General features: G+C 39.9%; 1 protein-coding gene across 2 annotated transcripts in view; it reads left to right on the forward strand.

The window, feature by feature from the left end:
• The first annotated feature begins 2,993 nt into the window (after window positions 1–2,993).
• The window catches only part of ITGA4 (integrin subunit alpha 4), an 83,459-nt gene continuing 64,471 nt past the window's right edge, over window positions 2,994–21,981 (forward strand). For both annotated transcript variants that reach the window (XM_081262465.1, XM_081262466.1), the window contains exons 1-2: window positions 2,994–3,721; window positions 4,098–4,219. In XM_081262465.1, the coding sequence (XP_081118591.1) occupies window positions 3,525–3,721; window positions 4,098–4,219 (319 nt within the window). In that variant the 5' untranslated portion in view covers window positions 2,994–3,524. The remainder of the gene's footprint in view (window positions 3,722–4,097; window positions 4,220–21,981) is intronic.

A 21,981-nucleotide genomic window follows, 5' to 3' on the forward strand; every position in this document is an offset into this window, starting at 1 on the left:
TTCTCTAAGGGAAGAGATTAGGTGGAAGGACAGTTTAGGTTGGGATGAGAGCTCCAAAAATCAGCTTTAGATATGTTACATGCACAATACCAACTAGGGATCTCAATAGGGATGTCAAGTAAGCTATAGGACATATAAACCTGAAGCTCAGAAGAAAGGTCCAGGCTGGAGATTGAACTGAGGACTCATGATATTTAGACAGCAATTAAAAACAGAGGAAAAAGGTTAAAACTCCTAAAGAGGGAGGATGAATAGGAAAGGAGGGAGAGCCCAGAGTTCAGCCCTGGAGCTTTCTAGCACTTTTGGTGGAAGAAAAGAATCCAGCATAGGAAATTCTGAGTAGCCAAAAAGGAAAGTGAGTAAAAGCTTTAAAAAAGTTTTATTTCTTTTAAAGAGGAGAAATGTTCATTTGTGGTAACTGAAAAGTTGGGCAAGTCCATGGCAGAATTGTCTCTACTGGATCCCTACAAGGGATTCACATTTGCATTTTATCTACTACTTTTGAGTTCTTAATGCAACTGCTAGCACACTGTGGGCACTTAGTACATACCCATCAAATATTACACATGAATTGAATGACTGATAAGTATGATTGGCAGTGAAGGGTTGGCATAAATCATTTCAAAAAGTCTTCCTCTTCCTCTCCCTCCACTACCCACCTCCTCCATCTGATTTTCACACCCTGGGTAAGAAAACTTGGGGCTGATCTGGTGAGTAAAATAATGGCTATTTCTAGATAGGTAGTGAATCAAAACAATAACCGGAGAAATAAGGGTCTTTCCTATCAATCACTTTGCTGGCCCCTACTCACGCTAACTCTGTTATGCAAAGAATTGTGTTGAGTAATTTTATTGCTTAAGATTTTGGTGAAGCAGGAAAAAAAAAAGAGGTGGGAGCTCAGACCTGCATCTTTGGCTTTACTGGTGTCTGGAGGGTGTGTGAGTGGTTTTAATATCCTTGTTTCCCAAGCCTCAATTGCAGGTTCTGTGACTGCAAAATAAAGACTTACATAATACAGAATAATGACAATGTTACCTAGATATAGTACTGGGTTGAAATCAGCAAGTAAGTTTACTCAGAAACAAAACAAAGCACACTGTACTACGGCACAAAGAGAGCAGGACCAGTGGCTTTCTGGAAGCCACTTCATTTTAATAGTAGATTCACCACATACCATTATTAGCCTTTCCTTTGTTGCAAATAATAAGAGAAAGTTAATATTCCTCTTGTGGGTTTTTTTTTTTAAGAGTAAAAATAACTGGGTTGGATCTGGCCAGAATATCCTAATACTTCACAAACATCTCAAACTCTGCATATCTAAAGTTGAATCCAACAATGCCCCCCAATAGTGTGTATGCAAACACATCTTGAGGGTTTTTTAAATATGTTTTTTTCTTCTTGAATGGTAGCACCACACACTTAATTTCCAAATCCAAACCTTTGGCTTCTTCCTGACTTCTTCATCTCAACCTCACACTCATTAATCAATGGTGCTACCAAGTTCTATTGATTCAAGATACCTCTTGAATCTGTTTTTCCCCCTCTGTCCTTCCAGCTACTTCAGTTCAAGCCACCGCTGCCCTTATTTATTGCTCTAGAAGTCTTCAAAATCAAGCACGGTAAGCAAGTGCTCTACCATCATGCTGCACACCCAGCCTTTTTGTAATTGCTGCTGTTGTTTTTAATTTGTAGACAGGATCTCCTTAATTGTCCAAGTGGGCCTCCTATTCAGTCTTGCTTTCAAATGTCTGAAATTCAAAGCTGACTAAGACAAATCCTTCCACAGCTTCTTCTCAGCCCCACCACAGAGGTTAAAGTTCCTAACCTGCTTTCTGGAGTTCAACAAGTGTACCTGAACGCTAGTCAGTCTCACAGAACTAAACTTGTGTGGGGGCAGCTAAATGCTCCAGCAGCAAACTCTGCTTAGTTGTTCTGCCTGGCCCTACTAGAGCCCTCCCTTGTCCTCCTAACAAAACCTGACTCAAGCCTCTTTGTCCTTCAACTCTCTCTGCAAGTGTCCTTAACACATCTGAACTTTCTCTGGCTAGTAAAAGTTTGCCTATGTTTGACTGACAATCTTAAAGGAAACAGGAAAGTCCTACCCTGTTCATGTGGGAATCCTGAGGGTCCAGCAAAGTGTCCAATGAAAGTGCTTTACTTGTGTGTCTGCCATCACAACTTAAGATGTGCTATTTCAGTATAGTTTTACTTGCAGACAAACCCTTTGAGGAAGCCTTTTCTTTCTTCATTTGCTTTTTTTTTTTTTCCATGTAGCAACAGTGAATGACGGGACCTGCCTCTCCTGCAAATATCAGCCTAAGTAACCACCTATGTCTGTCTCTGGTTGGTCGGGCAGGCAACTCAAGGCACATCTGGATTGCGTTAGGATGAGAATTCTCATCCCGTACAGGTGTGTTGTTTTGTGGGTCTACAGCGGATTCTCGGAGGTTCATTATGACCTTGACCTCACACTAGGTCTACACCCCTAATGGCTTGTGTGTTTCTTGGCAACTGTATGGTTGTGAAGAGATCATGGAGAAGCAGGGGGTGGAATCTGTTAAAGTGAGGCTATTCACAGCGGTTCCTCAACCTAGCCTCTCAATTGGGGTCAGCAACGGCACGACTTGCTGCTGCTATTTAGATTGAAGCTGCTGCTTCGCCTGCTCAAACGGGGCTTAAGAGGAAGTGTGGGGAGGAAGGAAGTGGGCATCAAAGGGTGCAGGGCTGTGAGTTTTGAAGAGACAAGCCATAACGTCTTTGTCGCCATAGAGTTCCCCAGTCCCCTTCAGGGAGTTCTTTGTTGTTATTATTTTGCTTTGAATTTATAGCCCATTGGGTAATTTCACGGGGTGGTGGTGTGGGGGGGGGCGGGGGGGCGATACAGCACTGAACTATTAAAGAAAGATCTGCGGGTTCCCGGTTGTAGTCTCAGGCTCCGGGTTTGAGGTTGGCCGCGGAGGCTGAGAGTTCACAATAGGGGCGTGCACCGGTCGGAGCCACATGGTGCAGCACGCAGGTCCCAACCGCTGTTAAATTGAGAAGCCCTGTGTCACCTCCAGGTCCCTCTTTGCAAAGCCTCAGGAGGCCCCCGGCCATCCCGCGCTTTGTGGGCTGGAAGGCCCGGGCCAGGACGCGCGTCCTGCGTAGCCAAGGTCCCCCAGCGCCCCCTACAGCTGCACGTGGGGGGAGACAGAGCCAGATCCTGCGCCTCCACACCACGCCCAGGACCCCACCCAGAGGCCTGCGCCCCAGGACCGCTCAAGCACCGGCACCTCCAGGCCTCAGAAACCGGGCGTGGGGCCCGGAGGGCGCGCGGCATCCCAGGCCGCCCTTGATCGGCGCCTGTGTCTGGCCAACTCCCTCTCCCTCGGTCTGTGTGGCTGTCCCTCCTTCCCTCTCGCCTGCCGGCGCCGGGCACGCTGTGCTTCATCTCTCGGGGCGCTCTTCGCCTGGGCCAACCGTCGCATCCAGTGCAACTTCGGTGAAGTGGCCGTTTGGTGTTGAATGTTCCCCACCGAGAGCGCATGGCTGCGGAAGCGAGGCGCGGACCCGGTCCCCGAGGGGCCGCCGTCGGGGAAGCGGTGATGCTATTGCTGTGCCTGGGGGTCCGGACCGGCCACCCCTACAACGTAGACACTGAGAGCGCCCTGCTTTACCAGGGCCCCCCCGGCACGCTGTTCGGTTACTCAGTGGTGCTGCACAGTCACGGGGCGAACCGCTGGTGAGTGGAGTAGGAAGGATTCCAGCGCCCTCAGCATCTAAGAGTGGCAAGAGGAAGGGGCACCCCGGGAGAGTCTGTCCAGTTCCCCAGTTCAAACTTTCCTCCCTTCTGGAGGAGGCAAGAAGCCAGCTCGGCTCCCGCCAGCTTGCTGGAGATCTGCCCGGGAAAACTTATCTTGGGGTGGCAGCGCCCGGGGTGGCGTTGTGGTTCCAGGCCCTGAAGCCGCGGGGTCGGGGGGTGTCTGGCCCCTTGCGCTGGGTGGTGGGCGGAGGAGGCGGGGAAACTGCCCCACTACATACTGCACCGCTGCTGAAAGCCCGAGTTGAGTAGGTAGCCCCGCTCATGTCTCAGCGCACGTGCACGGTTCTCACTTTAGGCTCGTCGTGGGGGCGCCCACTGCCAACTGGCTTGCCAATTCTTCTGTGGTCAAACCCGGGGCGATTTACAGATGCAAGATCGGAAAGAATCCAAACCGGACTTGCGAACAGCTCCAGCTGGGTGAGTTGGGTCTGGGACTAGGAGTTTGTGACCTCTTTCCCTTATAGACCCCACTGTAGGGCAAATCCTGACCAAAGTGGAGATGCCCATTTCTTCTAATTTCCAGTTTTAACTGCATACCACCCTTCTTTCTTAATATAGAAGTGGCTTCCTTCTTTCTGTCAATATTTTTATTTATTTATTTATTTATTTATTTATTTATTTATTTATTTATTTTTTCTGATGACAAAAGTACTAAGACAAACTCTGTTGGGGAATGTTTCTTAACTATCTCTTCCTCCCTCGTTGTAAAGCATGTTTTAAAGTCTCTCCGCATATTAGGCAAGAACAGGATCCAACTAAGTCAAAACTTAAGATTTTATTTCCATCTTTGACCTATCAACTATGTTAAAGAACAGGCTAAGGGGCAGGTCAGGAATAGTAGTTGGCATTGATCCCATATCCTGCCTTTTAGCCTAAGGACTTTTTAAAGAAAGCTATATAGTTTTACTAAGAATATACCATGTGAAAGAAGGTCGCAAGGGAAAATTGGCATCTGCATTTGTTAATATAGTTTGCATGAGGTTTAACATTAATTTGGAGAGGAATTTTTCTCTCCCAAAACTCTCATATTACATAGATATATCTTTTTTTGCAGTCATTTCTTAATGTCTTAAGTTTGTGACCACTTTAAAAAATGTGTACAGATGGGGGAAGGGGAGAAGTTTCATTTTTCAAAGACAAAAGCACATTTACTGCACGTTAGTGCATGGAGAAAGAAAGGGGAACTAATATTAGTTTAGACATATCTTGTTCCTAACTCTTATACTGCTGTAGTTGCTTACCCCACCTCCAATCAATCCTGAGATATAGTTGCTATTGCTTCTAATTTACATCTGAGGGCTCTGACTCAGAGAGTTACAAGTACTTTTTTTAAAGTTACTAACCTAGAGAGTGGTAGGTGGGAGCCCTCCAGCCAAAGTCCTGCCTGCTTAGGCACAAGTCTAAGCATTTTCATCCCATGTATGCATCTTCAGTGCAAATTAAACTAAATGAAGTATCCAGTATTTTGTGTGCTGAACTGATGGATCATCTATAAGTGGTATATAAAAGTTCACAACTGGTATTTTCTCATATTTATCTGTGCTATAAATGGACTTTTGAGATTAGCTAGTTATTGAATCTTTAACTTTTTATAGTGGTCTTCACTTTTTCTCAAAGTGTAAAGCTGGCTTCCTTCATTCAGATGAATTCAAATAGTGCATGGACATAATGGAATTCTTGCTTTTAACTCAGCACCCATAAAAGCCCAGGAGTTGGCAGTAAACATGTATAACAGAACCTAGCCTCTTGTTAAGCATGGTCCACCCCAATAAGCAGACAAGAGGTATAAAAAAATTCACAGATTTATACATTTGGAATTGTTTTGCAAAACATAATTTGCTAAAGATCTGTGGGATGAAGAATTAGGGAGTGAAGCAGACAACCTTGATCTGCCAGGGGATCTTGACAAGGTCTGTAAGGGAACAATTTCTTTTCTGCTGTCCTGCCAGTTTCTGGATCTATGACATTATAACTACTGGTATTTAGCACCTACTTCCTTCCTGGAAGGGGACTGAGCCTATTTCTGGATGTCTGTGTTTAACTGGAAAGCTCATGTCATATATGATATAATTTTAAAATATTGCTGTCAATTGAAGGAAAACTTAACTTCATTGGGCATGTAGAGTATAGTGATTGACTATAGAAATAACCTCAGAAAAATGTGAACATGGTAAATATGTTATAAACATAAATTAAATAAAGATTTATTGGATGGATGATTAAAGGTAAAGTGAAAGTTTGAATGTCATCAACTTGATGGATGAGTAAAAGAATTAGAAATGATAAGCCAAAGTGATATTTTTGTCTTTGAAAATTTTGGTCAATACAAATGTATTTACTGAGATAAAAGGCAAAAAGAATACAAGATTGCTAGTTAGTTAACTGGTTAAAACATGAATAGCTTTGAATACTTGTAAAAGTTGACTGAAGTTATTTTGCATGTAGCATTTTGAATAATACATGTTGTTGATAGAAAGAAACACTATTCAAAACAAATTCAGAAGAAGTGTCTATATACACACATATATAAGAGAGGGGGGAAAAGCACACTGTACACATACACACAGAATCATCCATAGAAGATTGCTTCAATTGTCTCATGTGGAAGAGTGTAATATTTGGAAAAGTATGAAATTAGTACTATCACATAATAAACATTCAAAAATATGTGTTTTTTTTGTTCTATCCCCTACTTAAATCTTTATCTGTAAGTTATCTGTAGTAAGTATGTTGAAGTTAAGAGGATGAATGAATAAACTAAACCAAAAGTTTAAAAAATTAAAAATTATAAATTAAAAGGTAATAGCTGAAATATAACAGCTCATCAAAAATGTTATGATAGCTAAAGATTGGATTATGACTGTTATGTCAATGAAATATCCTCTTTCATTTGGAATAACTTGTTATTAAGAATCTAAGAGTGAAGGGTCTCTTAAAATAGTGACCATCTCATGTGCATTCAAAATGTCCATATGAACCCTTCTCCAAGTCTCTGCAGCATGTCAGATTAGTAGCTGACTCAAACTCCTCAAAAGAGAAGGTCATTGGCCCTACCATGTTGCCCTACCTCTGTGGATGATATTGCATATGAAGCCATATTCACTGTAGCCATAATTTCAATTGAGCAGCAATGCCCATTTATCTAAAATGCTCAGGATGGGAGATGTTTGCCACTCTTTTGGCAAAGTGAATTTATTACAGAGGTGACATCAGAAGAATTGCCTGGATTGGACCACAGTGTGCTTTTCTTCTTGTGTGTGATCAGCCACCTTCCTCCTCCTTGGCTACCCAAAGAGAGTCCTGTTCTCTCACTTCCTTGGTGCTTCCTTCACAATGTACCAAAGGAAAGTGGTCTGCCTATCATGAGGGTCCAAGCCTGGTCTAGCTCCTGGAAACTGCGTCTGAGAAGGCTGTGATGATTTCCAATGTCCACTTACTTTTCCACTCAGGCACTCTGCATCCTCCTTGAGTCTTGTTTAAAGGAAACTTTGATCACAACTGTTCCTGAATCAGGGGATTACAAATAATGACACCATTAATAGAGTTCAGAATGGTCTATCCATGGACTACCAATATTCAAAGAATTAGAACATAATAAAATATGTGATTATCAAATTATACCAAAAAGATGATCTTTATTCGATTATTCAAAAGATAATCTAAATCTTTCATTAGTTCAGGGTTATCAGTAATGACATTATCTCTCTCTCTCTCTCTCTCTCTCTCTCTCTCTCTCTCTCTCTCTCACACACACACACACACACACACACACACACACACTCACTTACCTGGATAATAGAGTCTGAAGTTTCACAGTTATAATGTCCAATAAAGTAATCTCTAGCTACAGTTGACTACTGAGCACATAAAATATTTGCAATGAGGAGTGCAGTAAGTTTCACACTAGATTTCAAAAAGAAACTAAAAAGAAAGCATCTTACTAAATTTTAAGGTATTGATTACATATTAAATATTTAAAAATCAATATTGATTACATAATATCTTGGATTTTTTAGGCCAAATAAAGTATTTTACCTGTTTTTCCCTTTATAATGTTGCTATTCTAAAATTTGAAAATATCACACTGGGCTGGGGATGTGGCTCAAGTGGTAGTGCGCTCGCCTGGCATGTGTGCGGCCTGTGTTTGATCCTTAGCACCACATACAAACAAAGATATGTCCGCCGAAAAACTGAAAAATAAATATTAGAAATTCTCTCTCTCTTTCTCTTTTTTAAAAAAATAAATAAATAAATAAAAATATCACACAGATTTGCATTACTTTTCTATTAGATAGCCCTACTTGAGAGAAACATAATTTCCCTGTGAAATAATACTGCCTTTTTTTTTTTTGGTACTGGGGATTGAACTCAGGGGCACTCCACCACTGAGCCACATCCCCAGCCCTATTTTGTATTTTAGTTAGAGACAGGGTCTCACTGAGGTGCTTAGCACCTCAATTTTTCTGAGGCTGTCTTTGAACTTGTGATCCTCCTGTCTCAGCCTCCAGAATGGATGGCATCACAGGTGTGTGCCACTGTACCCAGCATAACCCTTCCTTTTAAACAGGTGCTTTCCCAGTATTTATGAATAAGTGAATAGGACTTTTACCTTCTTTTCCGGGTTAAGTGGTTTGGTTACTTTTAAGCACTCTGCCTGTGCCTTTTTTTTTTCCCTTACTGGAGAGACCAATGGTCCATTATACGTTAGTCACTATTATCCCTCTTTGAATTTCTTTCTGGAAGTTATATTGCCTTGGCAACCCTCCTGGTTTATATTCCACAGCCTATTTGGCAGAGGTTAAGCTAATAAGCATTGCATCATTAAGCTAATGATTACCTCACCCTCACTTCTGCCCGATTTACAGGAGTTATTAGCTTAATATTGAAAAGCAAACATCTCAGTGCTGAATATTCAAATACGTTCTTCTTGATAACTTTTCTTTTTTATTCAAAATATGCTTAAAATACAGCTTATGAAGCTATATTGGTCATTTTGAAAAATCACCCTTGAAGATAGTTTTGCAGTTATGTAGAAAATCAAGACAGAGAGCTTCATTAGTCAATTCTCAGGCTAATGGCTAGAACTTCCCCAATAGCCCAAACTTCACCTCCCAAAGGGTGGTGTTCTTTCCTAATGTGACAAGTTAGGCTTTCTAAAGGTATTTATTTTTTGCCTTCAATTTACATGGTCACTGAGTAGCATTCCTGATGAGTATGAAATATCTGTGCTTAGCAATAGTTCTGGGACTGGATATGGTAATCCCTTGTACATAATGGTAGTGTATTCATTCAACCATTTATTGACAGGTGCATAAGGGCCAGGACCTGGGCACACAAAGGAAGCAAGTTATTATAGGAAAAGAGCAAGTTATTATAGTAACGAGAAGAGCTAAGGCAAGCTAGGAGAACAGGTGACGTCCTGTTCAAATGAGGAACTGAATAGCAATCAGAAGTGAGACAGAGGAGGAGGTTAGGGAAAAGTGTGCCAGACAGAGCAGTGTGCATGGCGACCCTGAGGTCTTTGAGAGTATGATGTCTTTGAAGTGCTGAAAGAAAAATGTGTATGGTTGGGCTGCATTGTGTGAAGTGAACAGTAGGTTGGAGAGGTAAGCATGAATTATTTCTGGTACAGCCTTGTACATATGAATTTATGATGCTTAAAACTGGGCAGTGACATGATCTGATCTGTGTTTGACAAATTCCTCTAGGTGTAAGGTAGTAAATGCTTTGGAATAAGTGGTTCAAGACTGAAGAAGGCAGTGAGACAATTACAGGAAGATGCTGTTATAAGTTAGGCTGCAGATGATAGGCGACTATCCTATACTAAGACCATGGCAGTTAGAGTGGAGGTAAAAAGATTATACAGATATTTAGAAGACAGATTCAACAGCGCTTGGTAATTATTGAATGAGAAAGATGAAGGAGAAGTTTTCAAAAATGTTACCCAAGGTTTTGACTTGGGCTATTGGATTACATAGCCATTATGGTGCTATGTACTGAAAAGGGGTTTCACTGGCTCGAGGTTCCTGTGAAACAAAGAAGTAAATGTCAGTGATTGGTTGGGTGAGTGGTTTTAAGGGGCAGGAGAGAGGTTTGTACTGGCAATTCAGAGGTGAAAGTAATTAACATGGAAATTATAATCAGAGCCAGAAAGGTGAATGAGCTTCACCTGGGACCTCTCTAAGTGAATAGATCACAGAGGACCAAGGGTTGATCCCAGAGGAATCCCACAGTTTGGGATGTGGCTGGAATAGTGGTGCTCAACTTTGCTGCAACTGAAATTCTTCTACTGAATTTAAGAATACCAATTCTAGCCGGGCTCAGTGGCACATGCCTGTGATCCCAGTGGCTTGAGAGGCTGAGTGGTCAAGTGCCCCTGAGTTCAATCCCTGATACCCCTCACCACAAAAGAATACCAATTCTAGAGGCTCCATCCCAAATTAATAAGATCTCTGGGACTAGGTAGGGCATTGGGTATTTTCTGAGGCTCCCAAATGAATGATTCCATCATTCATCCATGATTTAAAAGCACTGAAGAAGAAAGGAAAAGTCTGAAAATGACAGAGAAGAGGAAGTCATAGAGGCAGCAAGGAAATCAGATCAATGTAACGTGGAAGTCAGAGAGGAGTGTGTTTTGAGAGGAGTGAGTGGTTTCCAATGTGAAAAGTTGCTAAAACATCACACAAGATAAGAACTTATATGACTTCTTTGGATTTAGAGGGAATCAGTTTATTAATATCCTTGGTAAGACCAGTTCTAAACAGAGAAGGCAGACTGCAGAGAGTTGAGAAATGAGAAATGAGAACAAGTCGGTGTCTGTTTTAACTGGGTTTTGCCTCACTAATTCAGTACATTTTATCAATTATACTGTATATTGGAAACAAAAAGTTAAATAAGTTACAGTTATAGGCCTTCACTCAGTTCAGAAGACAGGAGAAGCATGTAAACTGATAATTATGAGATAATAATAAGCATGATGATAGAGGCAAGGTAAGCAAGAAGAAATTGTTTGAATAATGAGAGAAGACTTCCAAGGGGTCTAGGTCTGCCTTGGGTTCCAAAGACTTTACCCACTCCTATCAGGCAGTCCCACAATAACACGGACTCCTGAGAATAGACATTCCTGATACTCGACCTTGGAAGTGATCATCTTTAGAAACAGTTGGTTTTTGTTTGTTTGTTTGTTTTAAAGAATAACTGGAAACATCAAATAAGAACATAGAAGTGCATTTGCAAGTGACAGGACTGGGCTTAGTAAAGCCAGTGTTCTGATGTCCTCATTTCACTCCCATGAATTTTTATTTTCATGATATGTGATTTTTTTTCCAACTAAATTGCATGAAATCTAATCATTCACAATGAATATGTTTAGAAACAGTAAAATGGTAAACTTATTTTTCCAATGCCCTGTCCAAACAGTAAAATGGTAAACTTATTTTTCCAATGCCCTGTCCTTGGGACTCCTTGTGTGAAGTGAATTAGCTGTTCTTTTGAACTAATATCCTATGTAGAAGATTGTTGCCAATGTATACGTATACTGTCTGTGAAACCTTTCTAGTTCTCCCTCACCCTGATACTGTTCTTTGTTTCCTTGTAAAATTTTCCTAGTAGTCATTAGATATGATCATTTTTGTCTGCCAATCATAGTCATTTGATATCTTATTCTACCCTTAAAACTGTGAGAAGGCCTCTGTAACTCCTCTTCTTAGTGTGACCCTCCATTGGTCGGGACAATGTGATGGGTCCTTCGTTGATTTTTATTTCTTTCACAATTTTTTAGACCTTGCTATCTTTCTGACCTTCTTCAAGTTTTTGTTTTACATCTCTCCTACCCTGTGACTTCCAAAACCAAACACAGGATGTGAATACTGACCACCCTAGCATTAAGTGCAATCTGGTTTCCCTTGAACTCCCCTCCCCCATTTATATTTTTGTATTATTATTGCTTTGAAGATATTCAAAAGAGTATCCATGTAAGTTTTAAAAATAATATTTCTCTATTAAAAATGAGTAAATCTTAAGATTCTTTTTTGTTACTATGAATTGACTCTTTGTGATTTTGATCCTTAACAAGGAGAAATACTAATGAATCATTGTAAGGTGGTGACCAATGTGAATTTTAACTCATCCTTCCCCTACTTGTTAGCTCTGTGACCTTGGACAAGATGGTCTCCCCTCGTTAAAGCTTTTCCATCTGTAAAACTGAGATACTGATGATAATATCTCAGAGGGATGTTATAAAGATTAAATATGTGTATTTATATGTGGTGAAACTGTGCTCGGTACATATCAAACATAAGATAAAATAATTAGAAAATAACTTTCCTTCCTTGAATTATGCTCACCAAAAATATAAGTTGGAGTACATTTTTTCTGCTGTAGTTATTAAAGAGTTGTGTTGGCTTTCTGGAGGATTTTGATGAAGTCTGGGAACAAGGGCTCTGGTAGAGATGCTGAACCTAGAACTGAGCTCACCAGGGACCTTGTTTATTTCTAGAGTACTGAGGCCTACAGATGACTGAGAATCAACCCAGATCTATCAAGTTTAAACCTTAAAGCATGATGCCACACCCTGAGTGTATTCACCTCTGTGTTGAGCCCCTTTTCAGAATAGAATAGAATAGAATAAAAATAAAAGGACAAAGAACTGAAATACCTGGCCTTTTCAAGTCTATGATTATATGAACTATTGCTCACACAATCTGAATATTAGCCATTATCAGATTTGGCTTAGTCCACCTGAGGTGATAATTAAAGACCTGATTTTCCTAAAGGAAAAAAATCTTACAAGAATGGTTTCTCATTTGGATGTTTAATGTGGTTTTTGATTCTTTGTTTGCCATGAGACTATCTGACAGTAAAAGTCTTGGAAGTTTAGAACGTTTAGGTCCTGTGTCACCGTTAAAACTTGGGTATTTAATTTTTAATTACCCAAAGTTATTTTTATTGCTGTCAAATTCATGAACATCACTGTTATCTCTTAGCAACATCACCGTGGTGTTTAATTAGATTTTTGAGAAAAGTACATAGTTAATAATATAATAGATTTTGTAGTAATTAGGATTTGATAGGAAAAGCTAAATGAAAGAGCCAGACCTGAGGTCTGCTGTTCAAATCTCATAGCACCTTGATCACCCTCTGCTGGCTTAGTCCAAACCAATGGAATGTAGATACCCTGGAGAGCAAGAAACATTTGCCATTTATTGAACACCTACTAGGAACCAGACAGACTTGTATGTACAGGGATAAATTTCTGTAATCCTCATAGCCCTGAAGTGGTAGGTTTTATAATGTTATCACACTTGAATTGATTTGTTCATTTTTAATTCCAGGTATGTTTTTTCTAATATTCTGCTTTTAGTAGATAAAGGAATTATAAAAGTATTTCCCTCAATGATTATTACTCCTTTTAAAAAGATAGCTGAGTGATTCTTCATAAAACATAGAATAGAACAAGAGTCTTTCATTTTTCAGGATATTTAAAAGAAATGTAGATTGGAAGAGTTGGAAAAACATAGCATACATCTTTCAATGGCCTAGAACTTCAACCTTTAAAAGAAAGTAATTTCTGGAAGTAAGGGCTTTTGCTGTTTTCCTGAAAATCGTGTCATGGGTTTTGAAAGATCAGAGAAGTTGCACATTGTCTTAGTGTAGAGAAATTCAGACTGAGTGCCCCTGCTGAGTATCGTATGGGGAAGCCATGGTGTAGTGGTGCAGGCATTTAGAGCAGACATAAAACTGCATCAAAAAGTCCCAGGCTACCCCACCCTCATGGCATGACTGGAACTGTGAGCAAGTATAGAAAGAACTTTGAGACTGACCTTTTCCCCTTGGTCCTTATGTCCTCAGTGGAAATACCAGAATGCTGAGAACTGATCACAATGGAGGAAAAGGGCAGGGCAGGATAAGTGACATATGTCACCATAAGGGAAATTTTTCTAGAAAAATAGAAAGTTGATTTACAGGCTGGGGGCAGATTTGTGATATTTCACATATTTTCAGATGAAATAAGATATAAGAAATGAAATCAAAACCAGTTAATTCATACATATGAAATATTTGTAGAGCTCTATGGTATATGTTTTAGAATACTGGGAAGTTACTTAAAGATCAAAGATGTTATTTTTATTCTGACCTTTTCCATTTATCAGCCCCATACTATAAGTTCTGGCAGGTTATTTGACTTTTAGAAGATTTTCTCATCTATAAAAATGGATTGACAATACAGTCCTCTGGTACTACTGAGAGAATAAAAAAATGAGCTACTGTGTATGACAAGGCTTCCCCAACAGATGTGCTACCTGTGTTTTATGTGTGTGGATATATGCTGTGGTATATGTGCAGCTTAATAATGTTTAGCTTTAGCCTTAAAATAATAGTGGTAATGATATCAACAGCAACTAAGGTTTTCTCTGCCAGGCTCTTGTTCAAGTGTTTCACACATAGCTGCCCTTGCAGAAACCTGGAGATAGGCGCATCCTGTGGGCTCTAGCTGATTCTCCATCTTAAATCCTCCTCCTTCTAAGTCACACTTGGTAAAGATCTTCAAATTCACACTGTTTCCCTTCAGACCATCTGTTACTATCTTGAAAGTTAAGGAAATCATGTTTTGGTAGAGAAGTAGAGAAGAATAGTAGTAAAAGGAAAAGACCTCTTCAAAGTTCTCTTTCCATCCCTGAGAGTTTAGTGACAGTTTTGTAGAAGTACACTGTAGTAAGGAATTTTTCTGGTGATGTAAGGTATTTCCAAATTCCCTCCATCAGCAAATACACATTGAGTTCCTGACTCCTTTCTGTAAGACACTGAGTCCTGGGAATGCTCCTGTCAGCAAAACAATCTTCCCTCTGTGGAGGCGACACCCAAGGTTGAGTATCTCATCTCTCCTGGTCCCTATCTCAGTTTTTACATTTGGAGCAATGGTGATGTGAATACTAAGAAAAAAAAAATGGGGCTGGAGGTAGAGTTTACCTAACTAGTCTTGTACTAAGATTCTTTATATTCATTTCCCAAAATTACCATCTATTTACATTTACATATACATTTTCATATACTGATAAAAGTCAGTAGTTGGAAATAAAAAACTGAAGTAGTAAGCATACATTTGTTTGTTTGTTTTTTCTATTTTGTTTCCCATACTGGGAAAAAAAAGGGAGGAGGGGAATAGAAGGGGCTTCATTTTTAGAATAAGGAGAGTGGGTTTTATGTGGCTTTGTTATTTTCGAGTCTACTGGGAAAATGCACTGAACTATGCTAGGAATTAGTCACTCTAGTTGTACAGACGCATGGAAAATTATCACATGTTAATTTCTGCTGACCTCTTTTATGTTAAACCATGTAAAGTAGTTTTTCAATTATGGAGCTGATTTGATTTACTGTGAGTTTAGATTAGTAATGTATGAGCTGAACTGAAAACCAGATTATAAATCATTGCTGCATGACATTTGGGTAAAATATAGAGATAATCTGAGTTTATTTATGGTGTTCTGTCAGGGAAATTCATGAGAATTAGCTTTCTCATGACAGTTCTAATAATCATCATCTTTGACCAAATTAGAAATACTCTATCTCTACATGAAGAAAGTTTGCTTTACATTTGATATTCTAGTTTAATATCTATCTGAAGCTTAGGGAGACGAAAAGATACTACAGTTATTTTTGAAAGAACAGTCTTACTTTCCCAATATTATACAATACAGGAAAAGCCATAATCATCTACATTGCAGAATCATTGCTCAGAAGCCCAACTGTACAGTACAGCTTCCTGGGGAGCGGTTTAAAAATTGTCCTGTCTGGGTGTTGACCCAGTCACAGGGCATGGGACCCAGATGTTGGTATTTGTTTAAAACTCCCCCAGGTGTTGCTGAGGTCCAGGCAAGGCTGAGGAGCACCTGAAGAGGGTGGAGTCTGGAGCTCACAGGTTTAAGGGAGAAAAGCATTTCATGATGTGAAGGTCTGACCTGTTCTGCCAAGATTTTGCAGGCATGACCACACAAAAGGGGAAAACATTCTCAGAGATTAGGAAATAGACCTAAAGCAGTAGTGGGGCTTGTAGGCTGTTTCTTGAGCTGATCCTGTCTTGTAACCAGTGCTGAAAGCCTCAGTACTGCCATTGCTGTTGAGGGCTCTCTGTGGTAGAAGCAGAGAAAAAGAAGGAGACACAGCTACATGTGAGAATGTGGGTTTGATTACTTAGTAGGAATAGTTATTTTTATGTGTGTTGAAAGAACAGTTGTCTCATAATTTCATTGTTTTCATGAATTTTCTTTTTGCCTTCATAGTCATACTTTTGTATACATATTTTGAATTAACACAATTGGAAAAAACTTATTCAAACCAGTCTAAGCTATGAATTGTTTCCTGTGACAGACCCTTCTGCTTTCAGCACACACTTCTGGGCTGTGTGTTGAGGGTAAGATAATGATGAACAAGATACAGTCCTGGCCCACATAAAGGAGGTCACTCTTTACTAAACCTTGGAAGGAGGCCAGAGGAGTTGTAAACAAATAAATGTGGCTAACTCCAGCAAAAATGAAAATCGTTCTTCCTACAGGATATTAATTTCATGGAAATTTCCTGAGTGATCACATCCTGTGTGTCTAAGGGCCCTTGCCTGCTGATGCTGGGAGGAATCTCTGTTATCCAAGAGTAGATTAACAGTACATGTGACAGCTAATTACCAAATACTGGGAGCTGGCGATATAGCTCAGTTGGTAGAGTGCTTGCCTTGCATGCACAAGGCCCTGGGTTTGATCCCCAAACCAGAAATCTTATCCATGAATTAGAAGGCATTTATTGTTTGGAAACACACAGTAACAAGTATACGTGAGATTACTTCTAGTGACATTTAACCCCACCTTTGTATTCCCTGAATACACATCTACCACATGTTTTTCTATTTGAAATCTCTTTCCTCTCAGGGGTAAATCAGCCTTACCACTAGATTCATGGGAAAGCTTTTACTACGTTTATTCTTGGGTAAATAATCTCTTTCTTGTGGCTTCTGGAGGGTTGTTCTTCTGTTCCCCAATAGGTGTCCAAAGTAAAAGCTAAAGGTAAAAAAAGCCTTCAGTATTTTTAACAGTATCAGGAGGAGGGAAGGGGAAGGGCAAGAGCTACATTGGAAATAAAGACCCAGAACTTCATTATGAGACTCATTCTAGGAGAACCCAATGACAGAACAGCCCTTCTCCCAGAGGTCTGAGGGAGGCTTAGGCATGGAGAGAAAGAGGTTGGAGGGGAGGAATGTTAAAGTGGGACTGGGTAGCAGTTAAGTGTGACACTGTGCAGGGAGGACATTGTGATGTCACCTGGTAAGCAAATTCAGGGAGAAGGTAGCACACAGTATTAAATGAAAAACAGCTCAATGCAAGAGTGTCTCTGGTCTTCAATTTAAAAAGAGCATTATAGTTATGCATAATATCTGGGTTCATTTTTTGACAAAATCATACAGGCATGGAATTTTATTTACTTTACTACAGTGACCCCCACTTTCCCTTCTCTTCCCCTTCCCTCTGTTCTCCTTCCACTACTGGTCTTCCTTTTACTCATTTGTTTTTGACTGGTGCTTTATAGGTATACGGAAAGGTAAAATTCACTGTGGTATATTCACACATGCATATGGTGTGATTTTGAGTAAGTTTATTCCATATTTCCTCCCCCTCTTCCTTCCCTCCACTATCCCTCTCAGCCTTCACCTACTCCACTGATCTTTCCTGTATTTTTATGATATCTGACCCCAGCCTCTTTTCCCTCACTTTGCTCTATCCTCCACATGAGAGAAAACACTTGACCCTCGATTTTTCTGAGTCTGGCTTATTTTACCTTAGCATGTGTTCTAGTTTCATCCATTTACCAGGAAATTCCCTAATTTCATTCTTTATGATTGATTAAAACTTCATTGTGTATACATACACCACATTTTCTTAATCCATCTATTGATGAGCACGGGGTCTAGCCTTCATTTGAAAATTTAGGAAACAGCTCAGCCATGAAAGGGATGATGATAATACTCTGTTCTTGCACATAAGTACATTTTGGACATTTTCATCAAGTAATTTTCATAGTGTTTTGTTTCTAGACTATTTGTTTTTAAACTTTTGGGTCGCTATCTGTAGAAGAGTAAATTTGTTACTAGATATTGAATGCAGTCTCAATAACAGCATCCATTATTTATAGGCCAGGCTAAGTGGGCAATGAACAAAAAGATTCCATTTTGCCCTGAGACTCCACATCATGTAAGAAATGCTTCTCCCATGGGAACACTCCACCTCTGTACCCATCAACAGTTGCTTAGCATAGCATGTTTGGCAACACAAAATGGCAATTCTTATACAATCTAAAAGTGTTCTCTCTTTGGTTCCCATTTTTCTTGGACAATGTACCCTATCAGAGATTGTCTAGACGTTAGTAATCATTCTTTAACTTGTACTCAACTAGGGACATTTTGACCCACTCCCCCTTCTGCTTAGGATTTTAGATGTCATGACATTTGTTTATGGTTTTGAATCATAGCAACAGCCATTTATGAATACTATGATTTTGGACTATAAAAGGTGTACTCAAACCCCAGGAGGGGGTTGAAGTGTGTAGACTTGCAGCCTGACTCTTGACCCGCCAGCTAGTGGATCCAGACCACTGGCTGGTGAATAAAGGTTCAGTCTCCTGCTTTAAGATCAATTCAGTGATTTATTGCAATCTTGCCTTAACATTTTGGAGGCCCTAGGGAAATGATAACCTCAGTCAAGGCTGTGGCTCTCAGGCACACCTGAGTCCTAAATCCTCTGAAGCAGACAGAGAGCCTCCAACCTCTCTAGTTGTGAGAACTCTCTGCTTTGTGAGGGTCTGGATCTCCTGTGGTGACTGATTTGAGACTGCCCATGAAAGCTCTGGTGTGGCCCACATCTGTAAATCCAGAGGCTTTGAAGGAGGATGGAACTGCATGGGTTGGGAACTACCTCATTTCTTCTTTCCCTTTGACTTTATTGTAATTGCTTAGAGGTTCTGAGCACCTGATTATCAGGGGCTCTGCTTGGGGATGTATCAATCCACTTGACTGTATCAAGTGCTTGACTGTAATGCCCAAGGTGACCTTGAGCCTGAAGAGGTCTTAGTCAAGGCCCAGAGAACTCTGCAAAATAGACTGTGAGGGCAGTCTGAAGATTGGGGTCCAGTAGAAGAAGGAGAGAATGTCTGTCCTGTATTTTTGACTTGTTTTGGTTGTTGTTTTTGTTTGTCCCCTTTTTGTTTTGTGTTAGTTTCTACCTCAGTTTGCTTTCAGTTTGTTTCTAAGATTATTTTAACTGTTTGCCCTAGAGAGATACTTTCCTTTTATTTTTACAGACCTGACCCATCAGTGACTTGCCACCACCTTCAGACTTGAGTCAAACTCAGAGCCTTATTAAATTCTTGTCTCTCACCTTCCTTTTATTTCTTTTTAAAAAATTTTTAATATTCATTTTTTTTAGTTTTAGTTGGACACAGTACCTTTATTTTATTTATTTATTTTTATGTAGTTCTAAGGATCAAACCCAGGGCCTCCCAGGTGTTGGGTGAGCGCTCTACCACTGATCCACAACCCCAGCCCTAATTGTTAGCCTTAAACCTAATCCAAACCAACCTGGGAAAAAATGGTTAAAAAGGTTTTAATTGTGCTCTGGAAAGCTTGCATTGAAATGTAAATGGCTGTCAATAGGTGTCCAAAGTAAAAGCTAAAGGTAAAAAAAGCATTCTACAGTTTGCCTTCATTTAGAAACTGGGCCAGGTGGCCAGCAGAGTAGACAATATCAGTTTAGAGGGCAGATTAGAATTAGAGTTTTATAGGATCATCATTTCTAAGATATGTAAAAGCATCATTTTGTCTAGGAAATTTGGCTTTTGTCTCTCCATCAGCCCCAGATATTCTCAGAAAACTCCAAAAATTAAAGGGTTTTCAGAATAACTTCCAACTATTGGAGGTGACTCAAAAGTTTTTTTAGCTGTTGTCAGTGTAGCTGATAAATGTTTTTCAAAATGCCAGGCTAAGATTTTGGTGGCCACCATCCAAGAGACCAGAAAAACCGGTTTAGAACAGGACCCCAACCTGAGGGGGTTCTCCTTAGGAGACCAATGAAAGCAGACTCCCTTGCTGCCTCTTCAGAAATTCCTTCAGGGAGGGATAGGGCACTGGCCTTTGTCACTTAACTTTTTTCACCTTGGATGAGAGGGACCACATCAGGATGGAGACCAGGAAGGCTATTAAAGTCTATTTTTTTTTTTTTTTTATTGGTTGTGCACAACATTACAAAGCTCTTGACATATCATATTTCATACATTAGATTGAAGTGGGTTATGAACCCCCAATTTTACCCCAAATGCAGATTGCAGAATCATGTCGGTTACACATCCACAATTTTACATAATGCCCTATTAGTAATTGTTGTATTCTGCTACCTTTCCTATCCCCTACTATCCCCCCTCCCCTCCCCTCCCATCTTCTCTCTCTACCCCATCGACTGTAATTCATTTCTCTCCTTGTTTATTTTCCCATTCCCCTCACAACCTCTTATATGTAATTTTGTATAGCAATGAGGGTCTCCCTTCATTTCCATGCAATTTCCCTTTTCTCTCCCTTTCCCTCCCATCTCAAGTCTCTGTTTAATGTTACTCTTTTCTTCCTACTCTTCCTCCCTGCTCTGTTCATACTTGCTCTCATTATATCAAAGAAGACATTTGGTATTTGTTTTTTAGGGATTGGATAGCTTCACTAAGCATAATCTGCTCTAGTGCCATCCATTTCCCTGCAAATTCTATGATTTTGTCATTTCTTATTGCTGCATAGTACTCCATTGTGTATAGATGCCACATTTTTTTTATCCATTCATCTATTGAAGGGCATCTAGGTTGGTTCCACAGTCTAGCTATTGTGAATTGTGCTGCTATGAACATCGATGTGGCAGTATCCCTGTAGCATGCTCTTTTAAGGTCTTCAGGGAATAGTCCGAGAAGGGCAATAGCAGGGTCAAATGGTGGTTCCATTCCCATCTTTCCCAGGAATCTCCAAACTGCTTTCCAAATTGGCCGCACCAATTTGCAGTCCCACCAGCAATGTACAAGTGTACCCTTTTCTCCACATCCTCGCCAGCACTTGTTGTTGTTTGAAAGTCTATATTTTTTAAGTTCATAATTTTAATCTGCCATACCTAGATTAATATGTTTTTTTTTTTCTGATCAGACCTATTTTATCCAACTATGAAGGTTTCTTTTACACTCTGATTCATTCACAGGACAATTTACAAGGGTTAGCTCTCCAGCTAATAGTTTTTGAAAAATATGCTATGGATGTCTTTGTTTTGTGTATGTATGTACACTGGAGTATTGTCATGACTACATGTGTTTGGTACCAAAATTGACATATAAACTCATAAATTAAGATTAAAAATTTAAAGAAAAGGGAACCAAAAAGAGAACAATTTTACATTGTATAAGAATTGCCATTTTGTGTTGCCAGACATGCTATGCTATGCAATTATTGATGGGTACAGAGGCGGGGAGTTCTCATGGGAGAAGCATTTCTTACATGATGTGGAGTCTCAGGGTAAAATGGAATCTGTTTGGTCATTGCCCATTATAGCCTGGCCCATAACAATTAAATGTACAATATTTGTGACCTCCATCCTTCCCATTCCTTAACAAAGACAAATTAGCAGGAAGAAAATTAACTCCGTCGATTCTGATTTTAGAAATGATTGATATTTTCTGAGAGGTATTCATGGCTATGTTTATTGTGTTAAATAACAGGAACTTCAACTTCAGGTAGATGGAATTGAGCACAGATGAAATAAAATTGTCAAGAGTCAACTAAGAGGGATGCAATTAAGTAAAAAAAAAAATCTGGTTCAGGTGGACATAGAGGGTTCTTTGTTAAAATTCGGAAAAGAAGGCAGGTGGGGGAGAGGAGGGAGGAGGAAAGGGAAGCAGGGAGAAAATTAATGAATCTTATTCTTTCCTCAAATTACTTATGTCTGTTGATTATATGTCTTTGATAGTAGTAAAAATAAAAACTGGTGATTTTAGTGAAAAGTCAAACTGAAAACTGCATCACGATGAAAACTAAAATTTCTTTTTGCCAACTTTTTTCAGTTGGGTTTTATTGGTTTGGCATCATGTGGACCTAATAACCCCCTATGTTAAACCTTACCCAC

Source organism: Spermophilus citellus (assembly GCF_964194105.1).
Source record: "Spermophilus citellus genome assembly, chromosome: 11".
In the NCBI taxonomy this organism is placed as follows: domain Eukaryota; kingdom Metazoa; phylum Chordata; class Mammalia; order Rodentia; family Sciuridae; genus Spermophilus; species Spermophilus citellus.